The 22,637-nt window shown below is 39.1% G+C and overlaps 1 protein-coding gene across 5 annotated transcripts in view; it reads left to right on the top strand.

Annotated features, from left to right (window-relative positions):
- The window catches only part of LOC110962927 (unconventional myosin-VI), a 206,092-nt gene that overhangs the window by 142,486 nt on the left and 40,969 nt on the right, over positions 1-22,637 (top strand). For all 5 annotated transcript variants that reach the window (XM_051960537.1, XM_051960540.1, XM_051960539.1 and 2 more), the window contains exons 24-27: positions 898-988; positions 6,238-6,388; positions 10,227-10,435; positions 13,780-13,858. In XM_051960537.1, the coding sequence (XP_051816497.1) occupies positions 898-988; positions 6,238-6,388; positions 10,227-10,435; positions 13,780-13,858 (530 nt within the window). The remainder of the gene's footprint in view (positions 1-897; positions 989-6,237; positions 6,389-10,226; positions 10,436-13,779; positions 13,859-22,637) is intronic.

Here is a 22,637-nt window from a genome sequence, read left to right as displayed (position 1 = left end):
GTGAAGCGCAGAGGTGTGAGTGTGATGATTTGAATGCAACAAGTGCTTGGGAGTTGACATTTGTAGATGGTGCCATGAATGTCTGTGGAGAAACCAAAATACTTGCCGACAAGATGACTCATAGTCTGCAGAAAAGGAATATATCAGCACAAAAGCAATTCAGAGCACATTACCCAAATGAGGAGTTGAAATGAGATGTCTCTGTAAACAGGACTCCACTTCAAAAGTTTGTTCACAATAGAGAGAAATTGGTGTTTTTGTGACTTTAGACATTTGAATTTGAGATCAAAACACAAAGGCAAGAGAAAAGTAGAGATTTATTTTATGCTAAATGCAAACCGGCAACATCAAATATCATATCTAATACCTGAAACCAAGTTTTATCATTCGGAGGGAATTATATCAGGAAAAATGCTTTGAACATCAGAGCCTGCTCTAAGTTGCCACAGGGCTTGTAGCGGCACAACTGTTCTCAAAGGGCTGACAGACTCTGACCTGCTGGGGCCATAGCTGCTGAAAATGTTTTGTAATAGGTGCATTTGGATAAACTGACTGCTAATTGGAAATCTAAATGCTTAGTTCTTGTCTAAAATAATAATGAAAACCTGTTCAGTCTAAAACTACTGGCAGCCATAGTTTCCTACTGGCTAGCAGACTTGGGTTCTGCAGGTAGACCCTCCTGGAACTTTTCAATAAATATTCTCTTCAAAGGTGATGCATTTCTAAAATATAACATCTTGTATGGGACAGTTAGACCTCTAAAAGTCTGTTTTTGGCCCCAACTCAGTTTTGACAGCATTTTAGCTCACACATCCAACCTCATCCCCTTTAGGTTCGAGGTTAAGACTGCAGAAAATTAATTTTTTTTTCTTTTTCCTCTTTTTTTCTGTCTCTCAGTGAAGAACAAGATTTTGTACCGAGCCGGCGCCTGCATCATGATGCAGAAGACGGTCCGGATGTGGCTCTGCAGGAAGAAGCACAAGCCTCGGTGGGTCTTTTCTTTCTTTCTCTGCATACTTCCATTCTTTCTTCATCCTTTTTATTGCTTCATCCTCCTACTCTTTTCCTATTCTGTGCCTCCTTTTCCTTTTGTCTTTTCTTACTTTGTTCTGCCGTCTTTTCTGTTTAATCCAACCACTTTCCCCCTTTCTTTGTTTTCTTTCATCCTCCCATCTGCCATTTCTCTGCTTCCTTGCTGTCCTCTTACCCTCCTTCTCTTGATGTTCTTTTTTCCTCTCCCTGCAGTCCTCAGATCTTTCAACCTTTGCTTCTTTTTGCTTCCTCATTTTTTTCTTTCTTCCCTGCTTCATTTTCATTTTAACCTTCTCTTTTTTCTTTCGTTTCTCCTCCATCTTTCTCTCACCTTCACACTTCCCCCTTTCCCTTTGCTCATGTCCATCTTTTCTGTGTATCTTCCTTTCCCTCCTTCCCGTTCACTCTGCCTTCTTTTCCTCATTACATTCACCTCCTCGCTCCTTCGTCCTTATCTTTCTCCTCCTCCTCCTCTTCTTCTTCTTCTCTATTATCTGCCACTTTCACAGCTCGGCAGTGTCGGTTTGCCTGCCGCGCGCACACACAGACACACACTTTACCTCAGAGACACTCGCCTGGCGGCACGTGCAGCTCTGCTTATTACCTCCGATATTTTGACGATAAACAACAGAAACCCTAAGGGGAGGCAGGTGAGAGGGTGGATAAAGAATGCAGGTGGGGAAGAGAGTTTTTTTTCTCTTCTGCACGGTTTTTTGCATCTGATCTGGCATCCTGCTGGTCCATGCTAACAGGTTGTGTGACTGTGTTTACGTGTGCTGTCGATGTGGTGGAGTGTGATTACAGAGGCTGGGGAGCGTGATAATGAGTGGGGCGGAGTTTGGGCAGAATTTGAGATTTAGTGAAGCAACAAGTGATCATGCTAAAGACATAGCAAGTATTGTCAAGTCACAAATATTTTACAATTCTTGCTATGAAGCCAGTAAGTCCTAGACAAGTGAACTGACACCTTAGTGCAGGAGTGTCAAACTCATTTTGGTTCAGGGGCCACATTCAGCCCAATTTGATCTCAAGTGGGCTGGGCCGGTAAATCATAGCATAATAACCTATAAATAATGGTAACTTTGAACTTTTCCTTTGTTTCAGTGCAAACAACCTCAAATTTCTTAAGAAAAATAAATTAAATTTCAACATGATGCTTCAGTTTATCATTTACACATTACAACTTACAGATCATAGTGGTTCTACAAAGGCACAAAACATTTAGTCATCTGGAACTGAACAATTTAGTATTTTAGTTTCTGAATAAAAGGACACAAGTCAGACAAAAAACAACAAAAACAAAACAAAATATTGCAAAACTGAGAAACAAAATGACAACAAATGAGGCAAACGACATGAAACAAAACAAAAGAGACAAAAAATTGGGCTAAGTTCCAAAGCGACAAAAAAATGGACAAACGACAAAAACGAGACAAAAAATTACATAAATGACACAAACAAGACAAAACTGACAAACATGAGGAACAAAACGCCAAAAAACAGACAAACGGCACAAGCAACAAAAAAATTACAAAATGACAACAACAATACACAGAACAACGGATAAAGCAAAACACAAAATGGCACAAATAAGACAAAAAACACTATCGAGACATTAAGGAAAGACAAAAAACAAAAGCGTGAGAATACGACAAAACGACAAAAAACAACAAAAACAAGGCAGAATATTCCAACAATGACAAGATGATAAAACAACAATAAGCAATCTAGTGTTTTATTTTTTGATCAAAGCAACTTGTCATGGTCTCAAAATTATTTTAAACTTATAGTTTTACAAATTTACAATTCGCAATTAATGCCTTCTCTGTAATTTTTACACTTTTACAACATTGTCCCGCGGACCCTCAGGCAATCCGGTTTTGGCCTACGGGCCACATGTTTGACACCCCTGCTTTAGTGCATTGTACTGTCAACCATACTAGAAACAGCACAAAATACTCTAACTAGTGAAATGTGCTCTTTTCAAGCAAAATAATATTACATTGTGGCTTGAAAAATGCTCAAAAAAATGTCACCTTAAATCAAGTCAGTATGTTCAGATTTAAATGTGTTCATAACCCTCTAGTTTGCAGCTGCAGCAGTCAGTTGAAGTCAGCTGTCATTTATTAGACAGTTGGAGGAGTCGTGAACACTTTATTTGATGCGCCTGAGCAGCAACTTTAAACATGGAGTCATCATCAAAACTAATTACACTGAATCAAGTGTCTGAGCCCAAACCATGATTGAGATTACTGTGCGAGTAATTAGTGGCCTCTGCAATGGAGCAGGCAGAGTAAATGGAGCTTTATTGGCTGCCAAACTGACTGCTAGGTGACCTTTTTACAGCAACAAACAAGATTACCAGCATTTAATGGCTGCCTGCTGCAGTTTGCTTACCTGTTAGTGAGTTGGAATGGCTTTTGATTTTCAACTCTCTGACTGGCATTAACATTTACCAGTCAGCTGCACTGTCACATATAAATAAAATTAGGAATGTAATACTTAATTTTAAATATTAATAAGCCCTTACGAGATGTTGGATAATATTTGTAGGTTGTTCTAGAAGATTGCTGTGTATTTTTGAACTATTAATGAGGTATTACCGAATGCTCGTGAAAATGCTTTATTCCTACAGAACATTCATGTATATGAATAGTTAGCCTATCATCAGTACAGATGTCAAAAAGTCAAATAAACTTGCAAACATACAGTTTTTAATTTACGAAGAAATTATTAAAAAGCATATAACACAGTAAGATGAGTTTCAAATGCATTTGTTGTGCAAATTTCCTGAGTTTATTGATTTTTTTTTTTTTTTTTTTTTTGCATCCCCCTTATCTAAAGTGAGTATCCACATACAGCCTAACTGAGTTGACCGTAAACTGGACAAACTGCCAGTCCTCATCCCATTGATTCCTCATGTCACAAGACTTGGATTATTCATCATTACTCATGGTGGCATGTGGATCCTTTAACAGACGTCCCCACATAGCACACTGAAAGAGCCAGGCGTACTTTGAAGGAACATTTGTAGAGGCTTTGGGAATCAAATTTTGCTTTGCGCACACCTCGGTGTAGTTCACGGGAATGACTGGCTCCCTTAAAAGCAATGATCCTCTTGGCAGGCTAATCCACAACATTGCCTAAATACAAAAGTAAATATTTCAGGAACGACATTATGCAGCAACTGTATGAACTTTCATTGGTAGTTAATGTTTATTGAACATTTACAAACTTAAAGTTGAACTATTATCAGTTAGCACCGCCAGTAATAGTGCTACCAATTTGGGGCATTTCAGAAAGCCCATCAAAGTTGGCCAAGTAAAGGCAGTAGTTCATAATCTTGCAGTGTTGAATGCCATTTATTGTCATCTTTCGAAATAACAAACTATGTATGAATATATGTGGATTTTTGACATCTGTGTTGATGGTGGACTTACCATTAATATGTGTGTTACCTAAAGGCGTCTAAATGTCTAGTGTCGCGTGTCTAGTCATTTGGTAGGACTTTGTAAATGTTTTTTTTACACACCTTAATATGAAGCATTGTACTTTGCTTGCGTTGGCCATATTAATCTCTTTGAAACCTTTCAGATGTTGACTTGCTTCTAAATAAATGCAGCTGCTCAACATCAGCTAATACAGAGGTTAAATGGTCGCCCACATCACGATCAGGTTACTTGTCATGAACAGTTCTATTTAGCCTGTGCAAAAAGTTATATCAAGACTTCTGTGGCTCTTTAGAAAGTTTTTATGAAGTCAGAAAGCCTGGTTATCTTGGTTTGTGCTTTGAGGCTGTAGAAAGGCTCCATTAGAAACCAGGAACATCGAGTCTGAAAGATGTGGGTCAGACGGAGGATCTAATAGAGTCCCATTAGTTTTCCTCACAGACAGCATTACATGACTCACAGCTGAAGCACTTGGGTGGTCATAAAACCCTCACACCTGAATCAAAATATTAACAACAGTCACGTTTCCACTAATGGAGGACAAGACATAAAGATCACACCTCTGAGAAATGGAGCTAACAATACTGTCTGCAGTGATGAAGAGGTTCACGATCACCCTCAAGGAGAGCTTGATCAGGACAGTGCAGACCGTGTTCGGTTAACAGAAGGAAAATGTATCCTGAGAATTATGGGAAATAGACAAAACAAAAGATGTGATGGCATACACAAGCAAGTGCCCAAATACATGCCTATTCAAGATGTTTAAGTTAAATTAAACATAATCCATGACAGTACCATCGAGGAGAGACACCAGAGTTTTTAGGCTTTCGTAATCCAATCGTACATATTGATTGAAGATCCATAAGTTAGCCAAACTCTATCGAGATGTTTGACGGATGGGAGGCCCCATAGTACAATCATTGCAAGAGAGATCAATGTGGAATTGATGATTGTATGATACCATTTTTGAAAAACATATCCTCCTGTTATAGGATTCAAGGTAATCCTAATTCTAAGTACTTCTTTAAATATAAAAGCTCAAGACAAAAACTGTAATAGAAACAAACTACATTTACTCAGTTACTGTAGTTCAGTATAATTTTGAGATACCTTTCTGCTGCTTTGTACTTCCACTCCTATATTTCAAAGACTGCTGTATAATTGCTAAACGCCATTTATTTGATAAGTTAAGGTGCAATAACTTTGTAGACTCGCGTTAATAATACAAGATATAATCAAGAAAGAAGTTGTGATGTTTTATAAGTTGAGACTTTCACAAGCAGCCTGTAAAGTAATTCAAATTGGCTCAACACAATGAATCTGTAATTAGAGCCGAATAATGATAAATTACATTTGTAAAGCTACTCATAAATGAAGATACTAAGTGCTTTATGATTAAAACCTAAAGTAGAAGTCACAAGAAGCAGAATTTAGGAAATAAAAAAACTAAATGATTTAAGTAAGTTTGAAGAACAGATTTAAAAGCTGATGTTGAGTTTGTTTGTTGGAGATCTTCGGACAGGGAGCTCCACAGCCGAGGGCCTGAACGGCAAAGGCCTGGTAACTTATGATGACAAGATGTACTATTAGTAAGGCCCTGAGAGAGATCTCAAACAGCGATCGCCCTCAGGAGTCAGCTGACTGCAGATATAAGCGCTTTTTTATAATCGGTTCTTAAACTCGCAAGTAGCCAATGAACGGCTGCAGGAATTGGTGTGATGTGAACTTTGCTTAAGTGTTGGTGTTTGTGTTTTAGAATCGACGGGCTAGTCAAAGTGCGTAGCCTGAAGAAGAGGATGGACCGCTTCAACGAGGTGGTGGGAGGACTGAAAGAGGGCAAGAAGGAGATGAGCAAGCAGGTCCAGGAGCTGGAGGCCGCCATCGACGCCTTGATAGCCAAAATCAAGGTGGGTGAGATGAATAGTTGGACATTAGCACTAGTAACTGGACGTGGCAGCTTCCATCTCAGTGACCACCGTGCTCCCTTTTCTATCAAATTCACAATGGCAATCAAACAGAAAGGTACGCCCAAGCAATGTAGTTGGAGTTAGACTTGATTTGGGGGAGGATTTTTCAACATTTCAGCAGCGATTTTGGTCCAAAAGCGTCACAGAGAGCAAAAGAAGACACAGCACACCTTTCTCATTCGCTTTCCTGTCACATCTTTTAGACTACAAACCAAAATATAGATAATAATAAAACTAATGCAATGAAAACAGACAGTGTCATCCTAAATGTATGATACTCACCGTTAATGAATGTAATCGTTTATTTTACACGAAACATTACCAGGAGCTGAAGTTAGTTGTTTCCAGTTGTTTGTAGAAGTCTTTCTTCTAAGTTTACATAAATACTTGCAGTGTCAAACAGCACCATGATCCAAAGCAAAAAAGTTCCACACATTTGTGCACATAGAAGAATAGAACAACAGTGCTGGCAACTTCAGTAGAAATAAATGATTCCCTACATGGGGACAGATCAGTTCAATTACTTTTATTTATTTCAGACAAGTAAACGTCCATACACAGAGTTGGTTATTAGCTGCAGTTCAATTATTTGTTATCGAATGTCGTCACTTTAACAGAATGATGAAGCAGCACTGTTATGCATCCCCATGTCTGAAAATAGCTATAGAGTATACCTTATCTGTCCATGTACTGTATGAGCCATTAAAGCGTGTATTAAATGATGAATTGTACATAAAGCCTGAATTTTCTTCCATATCCTCCAGTGAAAGCCTTTTGTTTGGCTGTCTGCTCTGACAGACACATACATATAGAGAGTTTTGTTTCAAAAATAGGAAATCCACCGTTGTGACAAAAGTGCCACCTACTCTGAGGAAATGATGGACAGCCTGACATTAAACCACATTCTGGTGCAGTTTGACAGACAGGTGGTGCTTTAAGTCTGTGCCGGGGAAATGGGAACAGATTGAAAGATTTTTTTTAAATATTTAATGATAAAGTCAAGGTGGTAATGTTTTTCCAATATATATGCAGTGTATGTATCTTCATGCGGATCACTACAGAGATGTTTTAAGATTTCTGTTTGATTCAGAGATATTTACCCTTTAAACTGATGGATCGACTTCTTATTATCACAATGGTATTTGCCGTTGAACTGGATTAACTTGTGCCTTATATGCAACTTTAAATTTGCCCTCTTTTAGATAATCTTCCCTATGCTTGTCATGAATCGTAAATGTCCTATGGTAGATTTTTCTTTATCAGGGTTTCATAATTCAGCATGCCTTCTTCTGTACCTGCCTTGTCACTTTATTCCTGGATAGCTGTTAATGTGTGAGTCTGACAGGTCCTCGCATTCTGGTGAATGTCGGGATTAGCGGGCCAAACGTTGGTGGAGGGATTCTGAGTGCAAGGCTCCCATCACGTCCAACTCCACCCTACAGCTTTGTTGTACAGTAACTGACAGTCAGAGGAAAAAGGTTGCAGTGACAGCAGATGTGTTTGAATATTCATCTGCTGTGAGACGGCAACACGTTTCCCTCCTCAGGTTTACACCGCAGGCCAGTATCGGCCGTCAGATTGGACCCTGATGATGTTTGAACGTACAGTGGCAGTGAACTGTGAGAATCCTGATGCTCTCTAAGGATTTTTTCTGGCTTTTTAGAGGCTGCCATGGAAGTTATCGTCTGATCCCTCAGTGTCTGTCTCCAGCTCCTACACACCCGTTGCAACAATCAAAAACATCCTCAAAGATACTTGAATTCAAGCCAGTGAAAAGCTGAGGGGTTACTCAGAAAGTTTTACATGTGCTTGCTGTCCCAGACAAAATCCATTAGCGGTTGTTACGTGATTGTTAGATTGTTTCTTTGTGTTTAAGTGTCGTTTTGAAGGTTTCTTGAAGTGGCTGCCATGGTGTCTTTCCATGGTTATTGGAATGTTTTTCCATAGTTGCTGCGTTGTATTTTTTAAGTAGTTGCCAAGTTATTTCTTTGTGGTTGCTATGGTGTTTTTACATGGTTGCTGTGGTTTTTCTAGGCTGCTATAAAGGTGTTTCTCAGTGGTTTTTATACGTGGTTGCTTGATTGTTTTTAGGCAGTTGCTAAGGTGGATTTTTTGGTGTGGTTTCTATGATGTTTTCGGTGTTTGCTGCAGCTTTTTTAGGTGGCTGCGAAGGTGTTTCTTTATGGTTGCTACGGTGTTTATACATGGTTCATAAGGTGGGGTTTCTTTGGTGTTGTTTTTAGGTGTTTGCTGCAGGCTTTTTTAGGTGACTGCTAAGGTGTTTCGTGGTGGTTAACACAGTGTCTGTGTGTTTTTACTTGGTAATATAGCGTCTGTAAGTTGTTGCTAAGGTGTTTCTGGGTGGTTTCTAGGTGTTTTTTGTGTGTGTGGTTGTTGTATTCCTAAGTGGTTATTAAAGTGATAATAGGTAATTGCAATTTTGTGTTTTGCTGGTTGCTCTAGTGTTTTCTTGTGTTTGCTAAGGTGTTTTTAAGTGGTGGTTGTGGCATTTCTGTGATCGCTATGTTTTTTGGGGGGGTTTTGTGGTTGCTGTAGTGGTCTTACTTGATAGTTAAGGTTTTTAAGTAGTTGCTTCGGTGTTTCTGGGTGGTTACTGCAGTGTTTGAAGGGTCTTGCTAATGTGTTTCATGGTTGTTCATGTGCTGTTTTAGCATGGTTGCTATGGTGATTCTATGTTTGATAAGGTGTTTTTCTCAAGGTTCCTATAGTGATTCTATCTTCTCGATAGAACTGCTAAAAAAAATACATTTACTTAACAGTTGTGTAGAGTATTCAGACATTTGTGCACCACTGGACAAATTAAATGTTTTGTTGATTATTCAAATGCAAAGAAGAAAAAAAATCCATTTGTTAAATGGACATTCAAATGTATTAATATCACTGCTTCTCTTCCTTTAATAAATCATAAATAAATGGACAATAAAATGACAGTAATCACATGGGTAAATTTTAGTAGTTATCATAGTTTGCATACACTTTTGTTGTCAGCTGAGAGTGCTGCTGTTCTTGAGTTGGTATCAGGAGTTTGCTTTGCTTTCCTTCGCAGCAGGCGTGTAGTTTTATCGCATACTGTTCTTGGTCTTCAGAAGCTTTTGTTGACCTCCAAAACTGCCAGTTCTTAATGACATTTCAGGCATTGATATCTCCATGTGCTTTGATATCTTTAAGTCGCCGTTGCTTGTTTGTGTTATCGCAGGGTTTGAAGGCTGAGAGATTCACCAAACTAATGACAATTCTTGACCTGCCGTACATTTTGTCTTAAAAGTTTTAAGTATTTACAAAGTGGAAAGTTACCCAAACTTTGGCACACAATGTTTCTTTTAAGCTGATGAAATATAAAGTAACAGTACATTAATATTTGAAGAAAAGCTCAGTTAAAATCAAACTGAATACCAATTAAATAGTTTCGGCTTTCAAGAGAAATAGTTTGCCAACTTGAACAAATGAGATTTGTACAGTGCAACATGACAACAGTTGAACATCTTATTTCGAAATGAGGAGCGGTAATGTGCTGCTTTAATAGCCTCCATCAGTCTGTGCTCCAGTTCCTCCCAACGGAGCCGAATGGGGCTCTGTGCAAGACAGCCTTGTGATTTCAATAGAAATTCAGATGATATTGAAATGCTCATTCAGACCTTCACGCATTTATTTTGGCATCTACCACAGTGAGGTTACTTATTAGTTCAGGTTTAACCTTCCAAATTAGCACCTGCTGCCTGGAAACATTCTAAGCTGATTCTTTTTCCGTGTCTGACAGACCACGATGTTGGGCCGGATTGACATCGACCACGAGTACCAGGCCCTGGTGAAACGGTCGGAGAAGCTGCTGACCGCCATGCAGAACAAGAAGAAGGAGGAGGAGGAGCGAGAGCGGCTGAGACGCATCCAGGAGGAGATGGAGAAAGAGAAGAAGAGGAGGGAGGAGGAGGAGCAGCGCCGCAAGCAGGAGGAGGAGGACAGGCGACTGTAAGTGGGAGGGGGCTTCAGGATGGAGCACTCGTAGCTCGCCTCAGATGAAACATTTTTGTTTTGCTTCATGGCCAAAAATTAAGAGGCACTTGTGAAAGTTGGTGTGTTTTGACCCAGCGAAAGCCACTTTTCAGTAAAAACTGCTGCACTGGACAAATGCTCTCTCTGTCCACACATTTTTGAAGGGGCCCAGTAGGGATTTACATAATGAGATTGCTGCTCCAAAAGGATTTATTTTTATAGAAGCTATAAAGTGTTATGAGGTTGAGTTGTTGCTTTTTTACATTTTCTGTATTTAGCTGACTCTTTTGTCTCGGGTGATTTACAGTGAGCACAGCAGCACGATATGCTTCAGTTCCCCAGTGCTCATCATTACAGGAGAACAATAGCAAAGATGTCAGGGGTCACAGCCTCAGAGTTGTGATAAAAACCTTAACAAACAAAGAAATCAGGTCATGTTTAAGTGATGCAATTTTAAAACAGCAGCGTGAAACCAGTCCCTGTCCCCAATCGTCCACAGCTTGATAAGGACTGTTGTTTCTTGATTCTGATCTACAAAGAATTTAACACAGACATAGTATGTGCGATGTCACCCGTTATACTTTTAAAATTAATCACTTACGATAAGTGTGGTGGGGAGGCAAACCTCCGTAAAGAGCCCTGATTTCTTTCCTGACCTACTTTTGTCCCACTGGAGTTGTTTGTCCACCCAATGAGTAGAAGTCTAATATTCATTTGTAATTTAGCTCTGTTTTTGGTCTCCACCAACTCCTGAGTAAATCAGGAATTGGTCATTACATTCTTGATGCTCAAATTACTTCACCAGCTAGCTTCTGCTGGTCTGGTGTTTGTTTTTGGGCAGGTGCTATACAGTGGAGTTTGTGAGTTTGTTTGGTGCTAATAATGAAAGTGACGTACACATGATAAGATAAACTTTACTGATTCCCCACCGGGGAAATTTACATGCTACAGCAGCTGGGTAAAGATAAGGCATGAAAGAAGCAGGACAAGAATTACGAGTACAGTAAGCCTAAAAAATAAAGATTTTGTTTGTTAATGAAGAGCTCCAGAAGAGAGACTAAGGCACAGAAAAAGCTCCATCCTGCATCCAGTGAGTCAAACAAGAGCACTTGCGATGGAATTTTTCTTTTTTTTTTTTCTTTTTTTTTTTAGTTTTTACAGACCAAGTAATCAGTCAATTAATGGAAAAAAATAACTGGTGTGCTAATTCATAATGAAAATAAACATTAGTTAGTAATTGCTTTGGACTAGTTCATCCCAGTTTGAGTTGCCACGTGTGCTAGCTGGAAGTCATTAACCCCTTGACGCCTAATTTGCAACATACTGTTTTCATTTAGACTGCAGCCGTGATAGCGTATCCGTTCCCCCAATGCCAGTTTGGGCATATTCAATAGATCCCTCAGAAACTTTTGCAAGCACTGGTTTCTCGTAGGACCAGTCAGAGTGGGACTTAATTATTATATATTTGTTATTATTATTATATATCTGTTCTATGTTTAATAGATAAATGAACAATCTTCACTTATTTTAGCATCAGCTGGAAAGCAAAAACACACAAAAATGATTTTTATTGTAAATAAATTCAGGCATCAAGGGTTTAAGCATCACTGAAGACTTTGTCTTGGTGCCCCTTTACTAGCTGAACTTCCACAGTGCTCTCTGCTTGCCGACATGGAAGTGTCCATCGCCTCTAATTGCAGCAGCATTAAACAGTAAGAGGCTCCACTTGCTGGTGCAACCAAGTACTACAACGAATATACAGTACATGAAGTGTGTATTACGTAGGGCAGTCTTATTAGGTTTTGGTAGACGCTGAATTTTTAATGATCAGGAAAAAACTTGACCAGGACATCCTTAATAGTGTAGTGTAAAAGGAGGCATTTTTCTGTATTAAATATTTTTTATTTTATTTTCAAATATATGTTACTGAACATAGCCAGGAGAGAATGAGGAAAATTAGTGTTTTCTGCCTTTATAAGACAGCTTCTCCTTGAAGACTCCACCTTTTTTTTCCCTACATGACACAGTGTAAGTGACCGGTTTAATCCCTCACATGCTGTACATGGTTTACATGGAAAATTAAAGTTCCTGCCCAGATTGTGTCAGATGTATTCTTCATCCAGGGTTTGACCGCCACAGTGCTCCACGTTTTTTAACACTATGGAATGTCTTTTAGCAGGACTGATGGGGGCCAATGTGTTCGTCACAAACCACTACCCGCTAATATAAGACATTAGAGCCGACAGCCCAAATTTTATGGCCCACTTTCCCTTCCCTTTATTCTCCTCCTCTGGCAAGTTATGAACTCCCAAGATGCACCTGAAGGTCACAGACTGAAGGTCACGAGAGCAGGAGACTGATAGCACCCTGAGATCACATCAGAAGCCCGTGATAACATCAGTGCAATAACTCGTTTTATAGGATTTCACATTTCAGCACAGGTCCGGTGCAGCTTTAATTCACCCATTATTTCTGAGGATATCAGTCAATGGGAATTTCTCACAGCGGATTTCACTTGTGATGCTTTAAATTCCTGAAACACTGCGACTGCACGGCACAGTGTTCTTTCTTTTGGGCATTTGGCGGATGTTTCTATTCCGAGCGTTTTGCAGCGTGTGCAGCAGCAGCAGAACAACCTTCAATTCCTCGATGACCACGGAGTACAAGTCGGCAGTAGTAAAGGGTGAAAATGTCAACGCTTCAGTGCTCTGATGGTTTTCCTGTGAGCGCGCAACAAAAATAAAGAGGCAAAGAGCAGGAAAATAACATCCAGTTTAAGAGCTGTTGAAACAGACACAGAAGGGTGTTTCTTTTGAACTTTTTGGTGCGATTCAGGTCTCTTGCAGGGATTTGTCAGATTTATCTTTTGGAAACAAATCCAACGCAGTAGAGCTGAAAAGATTAGTCAGCTCATTAATGATTATCGAACAGAAGTTTTTTCCGCCAAAAGCCGAATTTTCTTTTGTTCCATTTTCTTCTCTGAGAGGATTTAATAAACTGCGTGTGATTTATTCTGCTGTTTGAATAATCCACAGTGTTTACATTTCAATGCCTTAAACTCTTGTATTCCTTGTATTTTGCAGCACTGAGAGTAGCAAAAGGCAATGAGAGTTACACTGCAAATGATCGGTTATTACATTCCAATCTTCGTATTAAACATTTTAAAATCCATGCTTAAATTTCATGTTCAGCTCTTCTTTCTGCTAATACAACATTCTTCTTTTTTCTTTCTCTTTTGCCACATTTCCTTCATCTCTCTGTCTCTTTTATATTTCCCTCTTTCTGCCTACATCTGTCGCTTTTGTCTTTCCTCTCCTCAGGAAAGCAGAGATGGAACTGAAGAGGAAGCAGGAAGAGGAGGAGAGGAAGAGGAGAGAGGAGGAGGAGAGGAGGATTCAGGTGGGTGTCTGTAGCTGCAGGCAGATTGCAGTCAGGAGCCCTCTGTTGGCCTTTGTTGTTTTACCCCAGAAGCTGTTTGCACACGATTTACAGGATGGATTCATGCAGCTGTGTTCAGTACAAAGGTGCAAAAGAACACAACAAACGGAGTTCTACACAGGGCTTTCTTCAAACTGTTTCATTTCCTGGTGTATAGGTGAGATATAAAGTGTACAGAGTTACATATGCTTTGTTTTACATGTTAAAAAGCTAAAAGTTAAGAAGGGTTTGTGAAAGCATTTGCTTTGGAGGCAAAAAAAGTTAAAGATATACTTGTGCTTTGTTCTGCAAATGCTGGCAGCATTAGTTGTTTGTTCAGATCACTAAAAAGGGCCTTTGTTTAATTTTACTTGACAAAGATCTCTAGCGGCCATGTGAGTTATGAGGCACAAAAGCACAATAGACAACTTTATTGTGTTTTCTTTCCATTCATAGGCATTTTTCCAATTTGTGCATCGCAAACCTGAAACAGAAAAAAAGCTAGAAAGCTTTTATTCTTTTTTGACATGGAAAGCTTGGCATATGGATAAAGCAAAATGAAACAGCCAGAAAGCTTGAAGACAAGAACATCATGTGTAGAGTGATGAGGAAACTATAAACTTTATCTCCTAAATACATGAAACTAAGAAATGTCATATTTCCATCTCATCGTCTATTTTATCTTTCACTGGTTTAAGCTTTGGCTACATCTGTCTTAACCCTTTAAGCGCCAAAGTCGCAATATTGCGACAAGCAACATTCCTGAACATAACAAGCCATAGCTTCAAATATACTGCCTCATGCAGTTACTACTTTATACCAAGAGATGGCGGACATCTGGAACTTCAATCTGAGCATCAGTTGTGGGCGTGTTTTCATTCAAACTTTTGGAGTTTACGGAGTTTGAAAACCGAGGAGACGAGACTCGTCGTCGGAGCGTATCAGAGCGCAAGACGGCACATTTTAGAGCGAGAAAATTCACCGTACCGAGAGGTCTGGTCAACGCTGGCAAAGTACTTTGTCAAGTAATGCCTTACTCAGATTCTGAAGAGGACTATTCACCCTCTGATGAAGATGTTCAGTCGTCCAGTGAGAGAGAAAGTGCCGCTGCGTCTGTGCGTAACGGCAGCGGGTCGGTGCGCCATGACAGTCCACGAGCAGCACATACTGGAGCCGATGGTTTATTTTGATAAGCCTGCTGGGTATCGTTGAGACAGGGATCTGACACATTCTGAGCCAAGCAATGCCATTTTGATCGTTAAACATCAATAAAGTTATGTAATCCATACATCCGCTGCCTGGTGACGTCATAATATGCAAATTAGATGAGTGAATTTCCTCCCATTATAAACTTTGGGTCATTACTGATGATTTTTCTCATTTACAGTTTGCCTCTATCTCTAACCATTTTCAAGTTACAACCTTTTGAAAAAATTATATCAAAACTGAATATTTTATTGAAAAAACTCCGCCTAACCAAAGCCTAAAGGGTTAAGTTGTGCCCTCTCTGCTTCTACAGGGGTTTAATGGCACCGACTGTTCACAAAACATTGGAAGTAATTGTGATGTTTTTCTTTTGTCAAATTGTGTTTAAATTTGTGCCACTTTTGGATGGAAACATTGCTTAAATAGTGCAACAAATGAGAGCGGCTTTGGTAGGATAGATGGGTTAACAAAGCACTGCCAAAAGACTTAACATCCTGCCTCTTACTGTTTCAGATTTATTTGATGGTCTGTAGTAAGCCCTTAAGTGTTGGTGATTGGCAAATCATTTCAGTCTAAAATGCACTGTGAATGTAGATGAAGGTGTGTGTGAGGCTGCAGTTGTCTAAGTTAATCAAATCCACTGATTATAGTTCCTAATTACAGTCTTGCAATATAGAATCTGTCTAAAGAAGATTCAGTTGAGGTTAACTTCAAAATGAGAACAGCAGATCTTTAATATTGAAAACTCTTTTGAAGGAAACCTCTTTGTGGAGAGAAAAAAACCATTACAGGGACAAATAATACTGAAATGTGCAGTAATGTGCAAAGGTTCTTGGAATACAAATTATAGTGAGAATGCCTCCAATAATAATGCTAGGAGTAGTTACCTTTCAGTTAGCCAAAGTGCAGTGAAAAGAAAAAGACTAAATTAAATGAATAGCTGGTGTGAGCACCATTTACGGTCTCCATGGTAACCTTGCACACATTTTAAAGTGCTGTATTATATTACCAAAAGACTGTTGCCAAAGCAAACTTGTGATAAAAACACGTGATTTATGTTTTGATCAGTTACAAAAGATTCTAAAAAGTAATCTCAGTTTTATTTATTTGGCATAAAATGGGTGAGTTTTGTGATGTTTAGCACCATGTATTATAAAAATGAGAAAAAACAGAAACATGAACAGATGAGGGATGTTTCTTTAACCATGGGCACAATGTAAGAAATGTTATATGTACAAAGTAACCTGAAGCGGCTGTGATAGAGTTACAATCTGGAGAAAAGGTAAATTTACGCATGAACTATAAAGTACATATGGACTCGTACTATTACTATGAAGTCATTTCGATTTTAAAATCCACCCGTGGAGAGCCGGTTTGCTAAAGCTTCATCTCGATTTGTTATAAGTGTACAATATGTAGCTAGAGCCAGGCAGATTATTACACAGTGAAGTAAAATTTGCTGAACTCACACGTGTGCCATCATCACTGCCTGACTCAACACAATTTGAAACTCGCACCTCGACTCGCACACCTCATTGTGTTTCTCACATCGATAAATCGCCGCCTCCATTTTTCACAACAAGAGGAGGGGTGAAGAAAACCATTGTAGAAAGCAGGCAAGAATTTGATTCGAGCTGGATTTTGTCACAGAGCACTTCTTTTTGCAAGAATATACTGAATTTCTCTTATAGAAGTGATTTTTGATGTGAATTTCAGCCTTGTATTAAAAAGTTTATTTTGTGTGACAACCCAAAGAACCATGCAGATTTGACAAATCTCCAAAAATGAGAAGAAAAAATGAGCCCAGTTTGAAAGGGGGCCAAACACATCAGCAGAGGGACAGCACTAGTGTTGTGGTATCCGTGCGTTTGTGTGCACATCCTTACAGATTTGCATTTGCTCAACGGCTGAGTCAAAGCCCTGAAATCCCTCCTGTGCAGCTCTACTTTGCTCTAACCCATTTCTAGCTGTTCTGGCAGGAACATGGCAACACGTTATCTCCTCCATCACACTCGCTAATGGTCCTGTTTGTCATTGTGCAGCCTCTGAGCGCCTTGTTACGCTAACATTGTGAGGACCGCTGAAGTGGGCACGTGGCATGTTGTCCTGGCTTTATAGTTTTGCGGTGACTTCAGGGTCTGGATTTAGGTTTCGGGTTGAGATCAGTGTTTAGCATTGGTTTTACATTATGGTAAGGACAAAGTTTGACAGTTCCAGTGATGCAGAAGATGAATGGAGGCATACACGGATCAGCCACAACTTTCAAACCTGCTGCCTAATAGTCTGTTGTCCCCTTTGTGTTGCCAAAACAGTTGGACCTCTGATGGTGTCCTGTGGTATCAGACACCAAGATTAACATCATACTAAGGGCAAATCGTTTAAGGTGCTGCTTACATGGATCAGTGATTTCTTTTTTTGGCCCATCAATTAAGATCGGTGGATCAGGAAGCCAAGTTAAGGTCTTGAACTCTTTGTCGTGTTCCTCAATCTATTCTTGAACAGACACTACACTGCCCCGTAGGGTGTATGTAGTTTGCACCAATGGTTTTTGTCAAAGTAACATCCACTTGAATGCTGGAGCCAAGGTTTCCCAACACAACCTTCCCCTGAGCATCACTCTACTACTACTGCCTTCTTACAATCACGTGACGCCAAAGAAAACATCAGACCACACCACGGTCAGTTCTAGTTTTGACGCTCACCTGCCCGCTGTAGGCTCTGTCAGTGATAGACGAGGCTCCGCATGGACACTCTGACCTCTGTGCAGCCCTGTAAGCAGCGAGCTGTGATGCTCTGTGTGTTCTGACACCTTTCCATCATAGCAGCAACAGTTCAACTTACGCTGGATCAGACCACACAGGCCAGTCTGCACTCCTCACATGCGCCCAATGACCCTGTCTCTGGTTCATCAGTTTGTCGGTCCGGCACTATTTTTGATCGTTACTAACTGCTGTTTACCCGGATCACCCCACTGAGGTGCTCAGTGAACTCACAGCAGGTGAACTGACTGCTCACCTGCTGCCTAATGTTTCCCACCCCCTGACTGCTGCTATGATACAGAGAAAATCAATGTTATTCCTTTCACCTGTCAGTCACCTGTTGGTTTCATTCTCGTGTCTGATTGGCAGATAATTCTTATTTTCTTAAAATTTCTTAAAATAATTGAAGAAATCTGCAAATATTAGCATCAGACAAACTGGAATTTTACAGGTTTTATTCAAGAGAATTGCTTTGAAATGTGTAATAACGTAAAATGAATCTATTGAGCAGCCTTTCTCAGCAGCATGCTGGGATTCACTCCTGACTTTATTTCAATCTTTCAATTGTTCATCAGGCCCTAACACTCCCGGTTTTCCATCAACTGTTGTAGGCTAACTGAAAGACACTGGAACCTTTAGTCAACAGAGTTTGCAGATTATAAACTTTCCGAATAACTTTAAGTGGGGAGTCATTGTGAATATTATAAGCAGCCATACGTGCAATTCCATTTTCAGTGGAGTTGCAAATCAGTCTGCAGTTTCTTTTAAATTGCAAAGATATGATTCTCTGAAAACAGTTATTGTAGATGTTTCTTTGTGTTTGAATATACACTACCATTCAAAAGTTTGAGGTCACTTAAAAATGTCCTTATTTTTGAAAGAAAAGCATTTTTTTTCAATGAAGGTATCATTAAATGAATCAGAAATACAATTATACATTGTTATTGTGGTAAATGAGTATTCCAGCTGGAAACAGCTGATTTTTAATAGAATATCTACATAGAGGTACAGAGGAACATTTCCAGCAACCATCATATCTGTGTTCTAATGCTACATCGTGTTAGCTATTGGTGTTGAAAGGCTAATTAATGATTAGAAAACCCTTGTGCAATTATGTTAGCACATGAATAAAAGTGTGAGTTTTCATGGAAAACATGAAATGGTCTGGGTGACCCCAAAATTTTCAATGGTAGTGTATATATAGCTACTTTGAGACTTAAATCAGAGACAGATTTTAAAACACTGGACAATAAATGTCACTCAGATGTGTTTTTAACTTATAATTTTGGTGAAATTACCCTTTGAAGACCTGCACACGTATCTGTGTTCATGTATTCCCTTATAGAAATAGAGATCATGGAAATATCGCACTTAGTCTTGCTTCGGTGGCTGTGAGTCGTCATACAAAGCCTTTGTATCTTGTGTACATTGGTAATTCCGCAATTTTCCACTCATGATGTTTTACAGATTCTTTGTGTGTGTGACAGAGAGATAGCGGGTTTACAGTCTGCCAGGTTTTTTGTTTATAATGTAGTGTGTTGCTGTCCGACCCATCTGTTGCCGTGGTGGCTGGTGCCTCTGGTTCTCCGGGATGTCGATCCGGCCCGGATCAAGTGCAGGTTTTAGCGGCGAGCGGTGGCTGCTCAGATCAAAGCTGCTGGCTGGAGGCCCGGAGCCCCAGGCTGGGTTACCCACAAATCTCCTGAACTTCCATCAGCACAGAGTTGTTGGGCTTCCCGACACGTTCACTGTTCTCTAAATATTCATGAGTCCCACTGCAGAGTCTTAACAAGGCTGAGCAGTTGAATAAGAAGGTGTCATCATCCACACTGTGAAGTTTTATTTCTGTCTCTGTACATACAGTCACAGTCATCATAAAAAATAGGATGTGAGGTGTTTGGAAATGACATTTACTGAGATCGAATGATTGTCAGAGTAAAATCAGTGGTAGCTTTGTAGATAGTGTTGCCCATCAGTCTTGTAAGTCAAAAAGTCGTTCAACATAGACGTGACTCTGCTGCTGAATAAGCTTCACGTGAACACTTTTCACGGTGAACTAACCCTGAAAGGAGCTCTGTCACACCTAGAGCCCAAAACTAGAGTGCAAGTACTGCTTACATGTAGAGCTCAAATTTCTGAAAAAATAAAAATAAAAATCGGAGTCATTCAGTGGCCTTGAATCCTTTCGCAGCAACACATTGCTATTTTATTAGTGTAATGTGTCAAAAAGAAAAAGAAAGAAATTTATTTCATGTTAGTGCATAAAGTGAAAAAAGCCTTTTATGGGAAGTAGGGGTGAAATTAGCTGCAAATTTGGATTATTATTATTGCAGACTAACTTTGAAAACATTGCCTACTGGTAGTATATGAAACTCAAATCTCTGACTGAACATGAATGTAAAAAGAAGAACTGGACTCAGTTGTTGTCTTTAATGAAAACTGCTCACATGGTGCATGAGCCAGAACGGTTTTCTAGCTCCTGGCTTTGCTTCTGAATTGTGTGACCCACCGCACATGCTCAATAGTGTTTCCAACACTTTATAGACTTTACATTGTGATGACATCAAACTCATAAAACCAACTTGTCAGAGACCTGGAGAGGTTCATTTAAGTCCCTCTTTGGTTATTTAGATCTCTTTCTGCTCTAAACTGGCTTTGATGTAACTCTACATTGTTCTTTCCTCCACAATGTTCAGATTTTCACATCTTCAGTACTTGCTGCAGCTTGAACCTATAACCATGTCCAAGCACTGTAAAACTACCCATATTACACAATAGCAAGTTGTCTTATCCTCCTGAGACCCAACCCATTCGTTTATGTCCTTTGTAATCGACATTTGTTTTTGATCTATATTTTTTTGACTATTTTGAGGTACCCTACTAAATCCTGATGTGCTCAATAGAGGACATCCTGGCCTTTCTAATGATATCTCATGTGACTGGGTGGGGCGAGGGGAATGCTGTTTTCATGCTGAGACGAAAATGAGACTGCCAGGAAAAGAGAAAAGTTAAATCAAATGTTGTTTAGAGATGATTTTTTTTAAATTTTGGTAATCATATATTTTCTTGTTTCTGAACATGTAAGAAACTACAAATTGGAGTCAGAGTTCAGCTAAATTTTTTGTCAGGAAAAATAATCTTCTCTTTATGAATGTCAACTGTTGTGGATATGAGAACAATTTAATGGAGTTAGCTACTAGCTAACTAGCATGCTAGTTCTTTGTTTACATTCAAATTTCTGCCCCAAAACACATTTCTTTGTGGGATAATAAACACATTGAATGTTTTTTCTATGTAAAGTAATTAATTTATAACTATGTTTCATTAATAATATAATAATAATTTATTAATTTAATTTCTTGAAGTTTCATGAGAAAACGAATAGACATTCTTGTGTTCTTTCCAGTTTATTTTGTTGCTGTCTTTTCCACGGTAAAATCGTTCTGTTGTCTGCTGCAGTGGACATGCTGTAAGCTCTAAAATAAAAATATCTTTTAATAATATTCTAAATTGTTATTTTAGCTCCAAAAAAGGCAGTAAATTGCAAAAAAAATTAATTGAAAGATACTTTTTCTCCCTCGGTTCTCAGGAGGATATTAGAGTAATTCTGACATACAGGCTTTAACTGGATTCTAAAAATAAATATGAAATTGCCATAAATAAAAAATTTTGTAGCAAATGAATAGTAAAACACTGGCTTTCTTTAACAGTTGGAGGTCCCCTATCAATAAAGGCCTCTGTTGTATTGAAGGTCAGTGGGTGAAATGTGGGTTTTTTTGGGCACACCACAAATGTCCGCTGGGAAAGGCCAAGTGGTGGAGCTGAATCAATAAATGATAGAAACTGCTTTTTTTAAACTTTAAGTTCCAAAGTGCTTTACAGTGCATTTCTTTCTGGGGTCAACATGTTTGGCACAAAGAGGGGTCAAGGATCAACCGGCAACCTTGCGATTAGCGGACAACCCGCTGTACCACCTGAGCTACAGCCATTCACATCACAAAAGTGTTGGTGGTTGACTTGCCTCCTGCTGTGTGTGTAATGTGGGTGTCCATTGTGAGTCTGACAGTGCTATAGGGGTACACGGCTAAATTGGCCAAACAAACAGACAAAAACTTCAACCATCTGACTGCTGATTAAAGCCACTCTATAACAATCACAACGATTAACCAGCATGCAGCTGCATACTGCTTAAAATCAAATCGTCCCCCTAATGCAGTTTCTAATAAATTCCCATTAAAAACACAGCCATGGTCTGCCGGTGTGATTAAATCTTTAAACTTCTCCCCACTGATAAAGGAGCTTAAAAATGTCTGAAAATAAACAACAAGCAGCTGCTGAATCTTTAAAATAAACTCACCTGAGAGATAAGATCTGATTTGCACTTGTTAGAACTACAAACAACCAAATCCACACCATATGCCTCAAAAATCGACATAAGCTAGAACTCAGAGCTCACTCACAACTACAGATTTGAGTGTTTTTGCCATCCATAAAATGTAAAATTTTGTTTGTCACATTCCTTTGAATGGCTTTATTTGGCTCCTTTTAGATTTAAAAAAACTGCTTCTTACACATTTGATTTCCGACATTTTATTCAACCTAGCAGAGTTCAAACAGGGCAAAATGTTTGACGTGAAATGCAAATTTATCGCTATAAATGACATAGCATAAATGACATAGCATAAATGTTTGATTTATTATCTACTTATTACTTTATTTTCCTCAATCAATGCTACTTTCTAACTACTATTTAAAACTGTCATTATTTAAATATCAACTCTTAATGGAGGAATTTA

The sequence above is a fragment of the Acanthochromis polyacanthus genome, chromosome 16, assembly GCF_021347895.1.
Source record: "Acanthochromis polyacanthus isolate Apoly-LR-REF ecotype Palm Island chromosome 16, KAUST_Apoly_ChrSc, whole genome shotgun sequence".
In the NCBI taxonomy this organism is placed as follows: Eukaryota; Metazoa; Chordata; class Actinopteri; family Pomacentridae; genus Acanthochromis; species Acanthochromis polyacanthus.
Note: the sequence above shows the minus strand (reverse complement) of the source record. Positions and strands in the feature narration are given on the sequence as shown.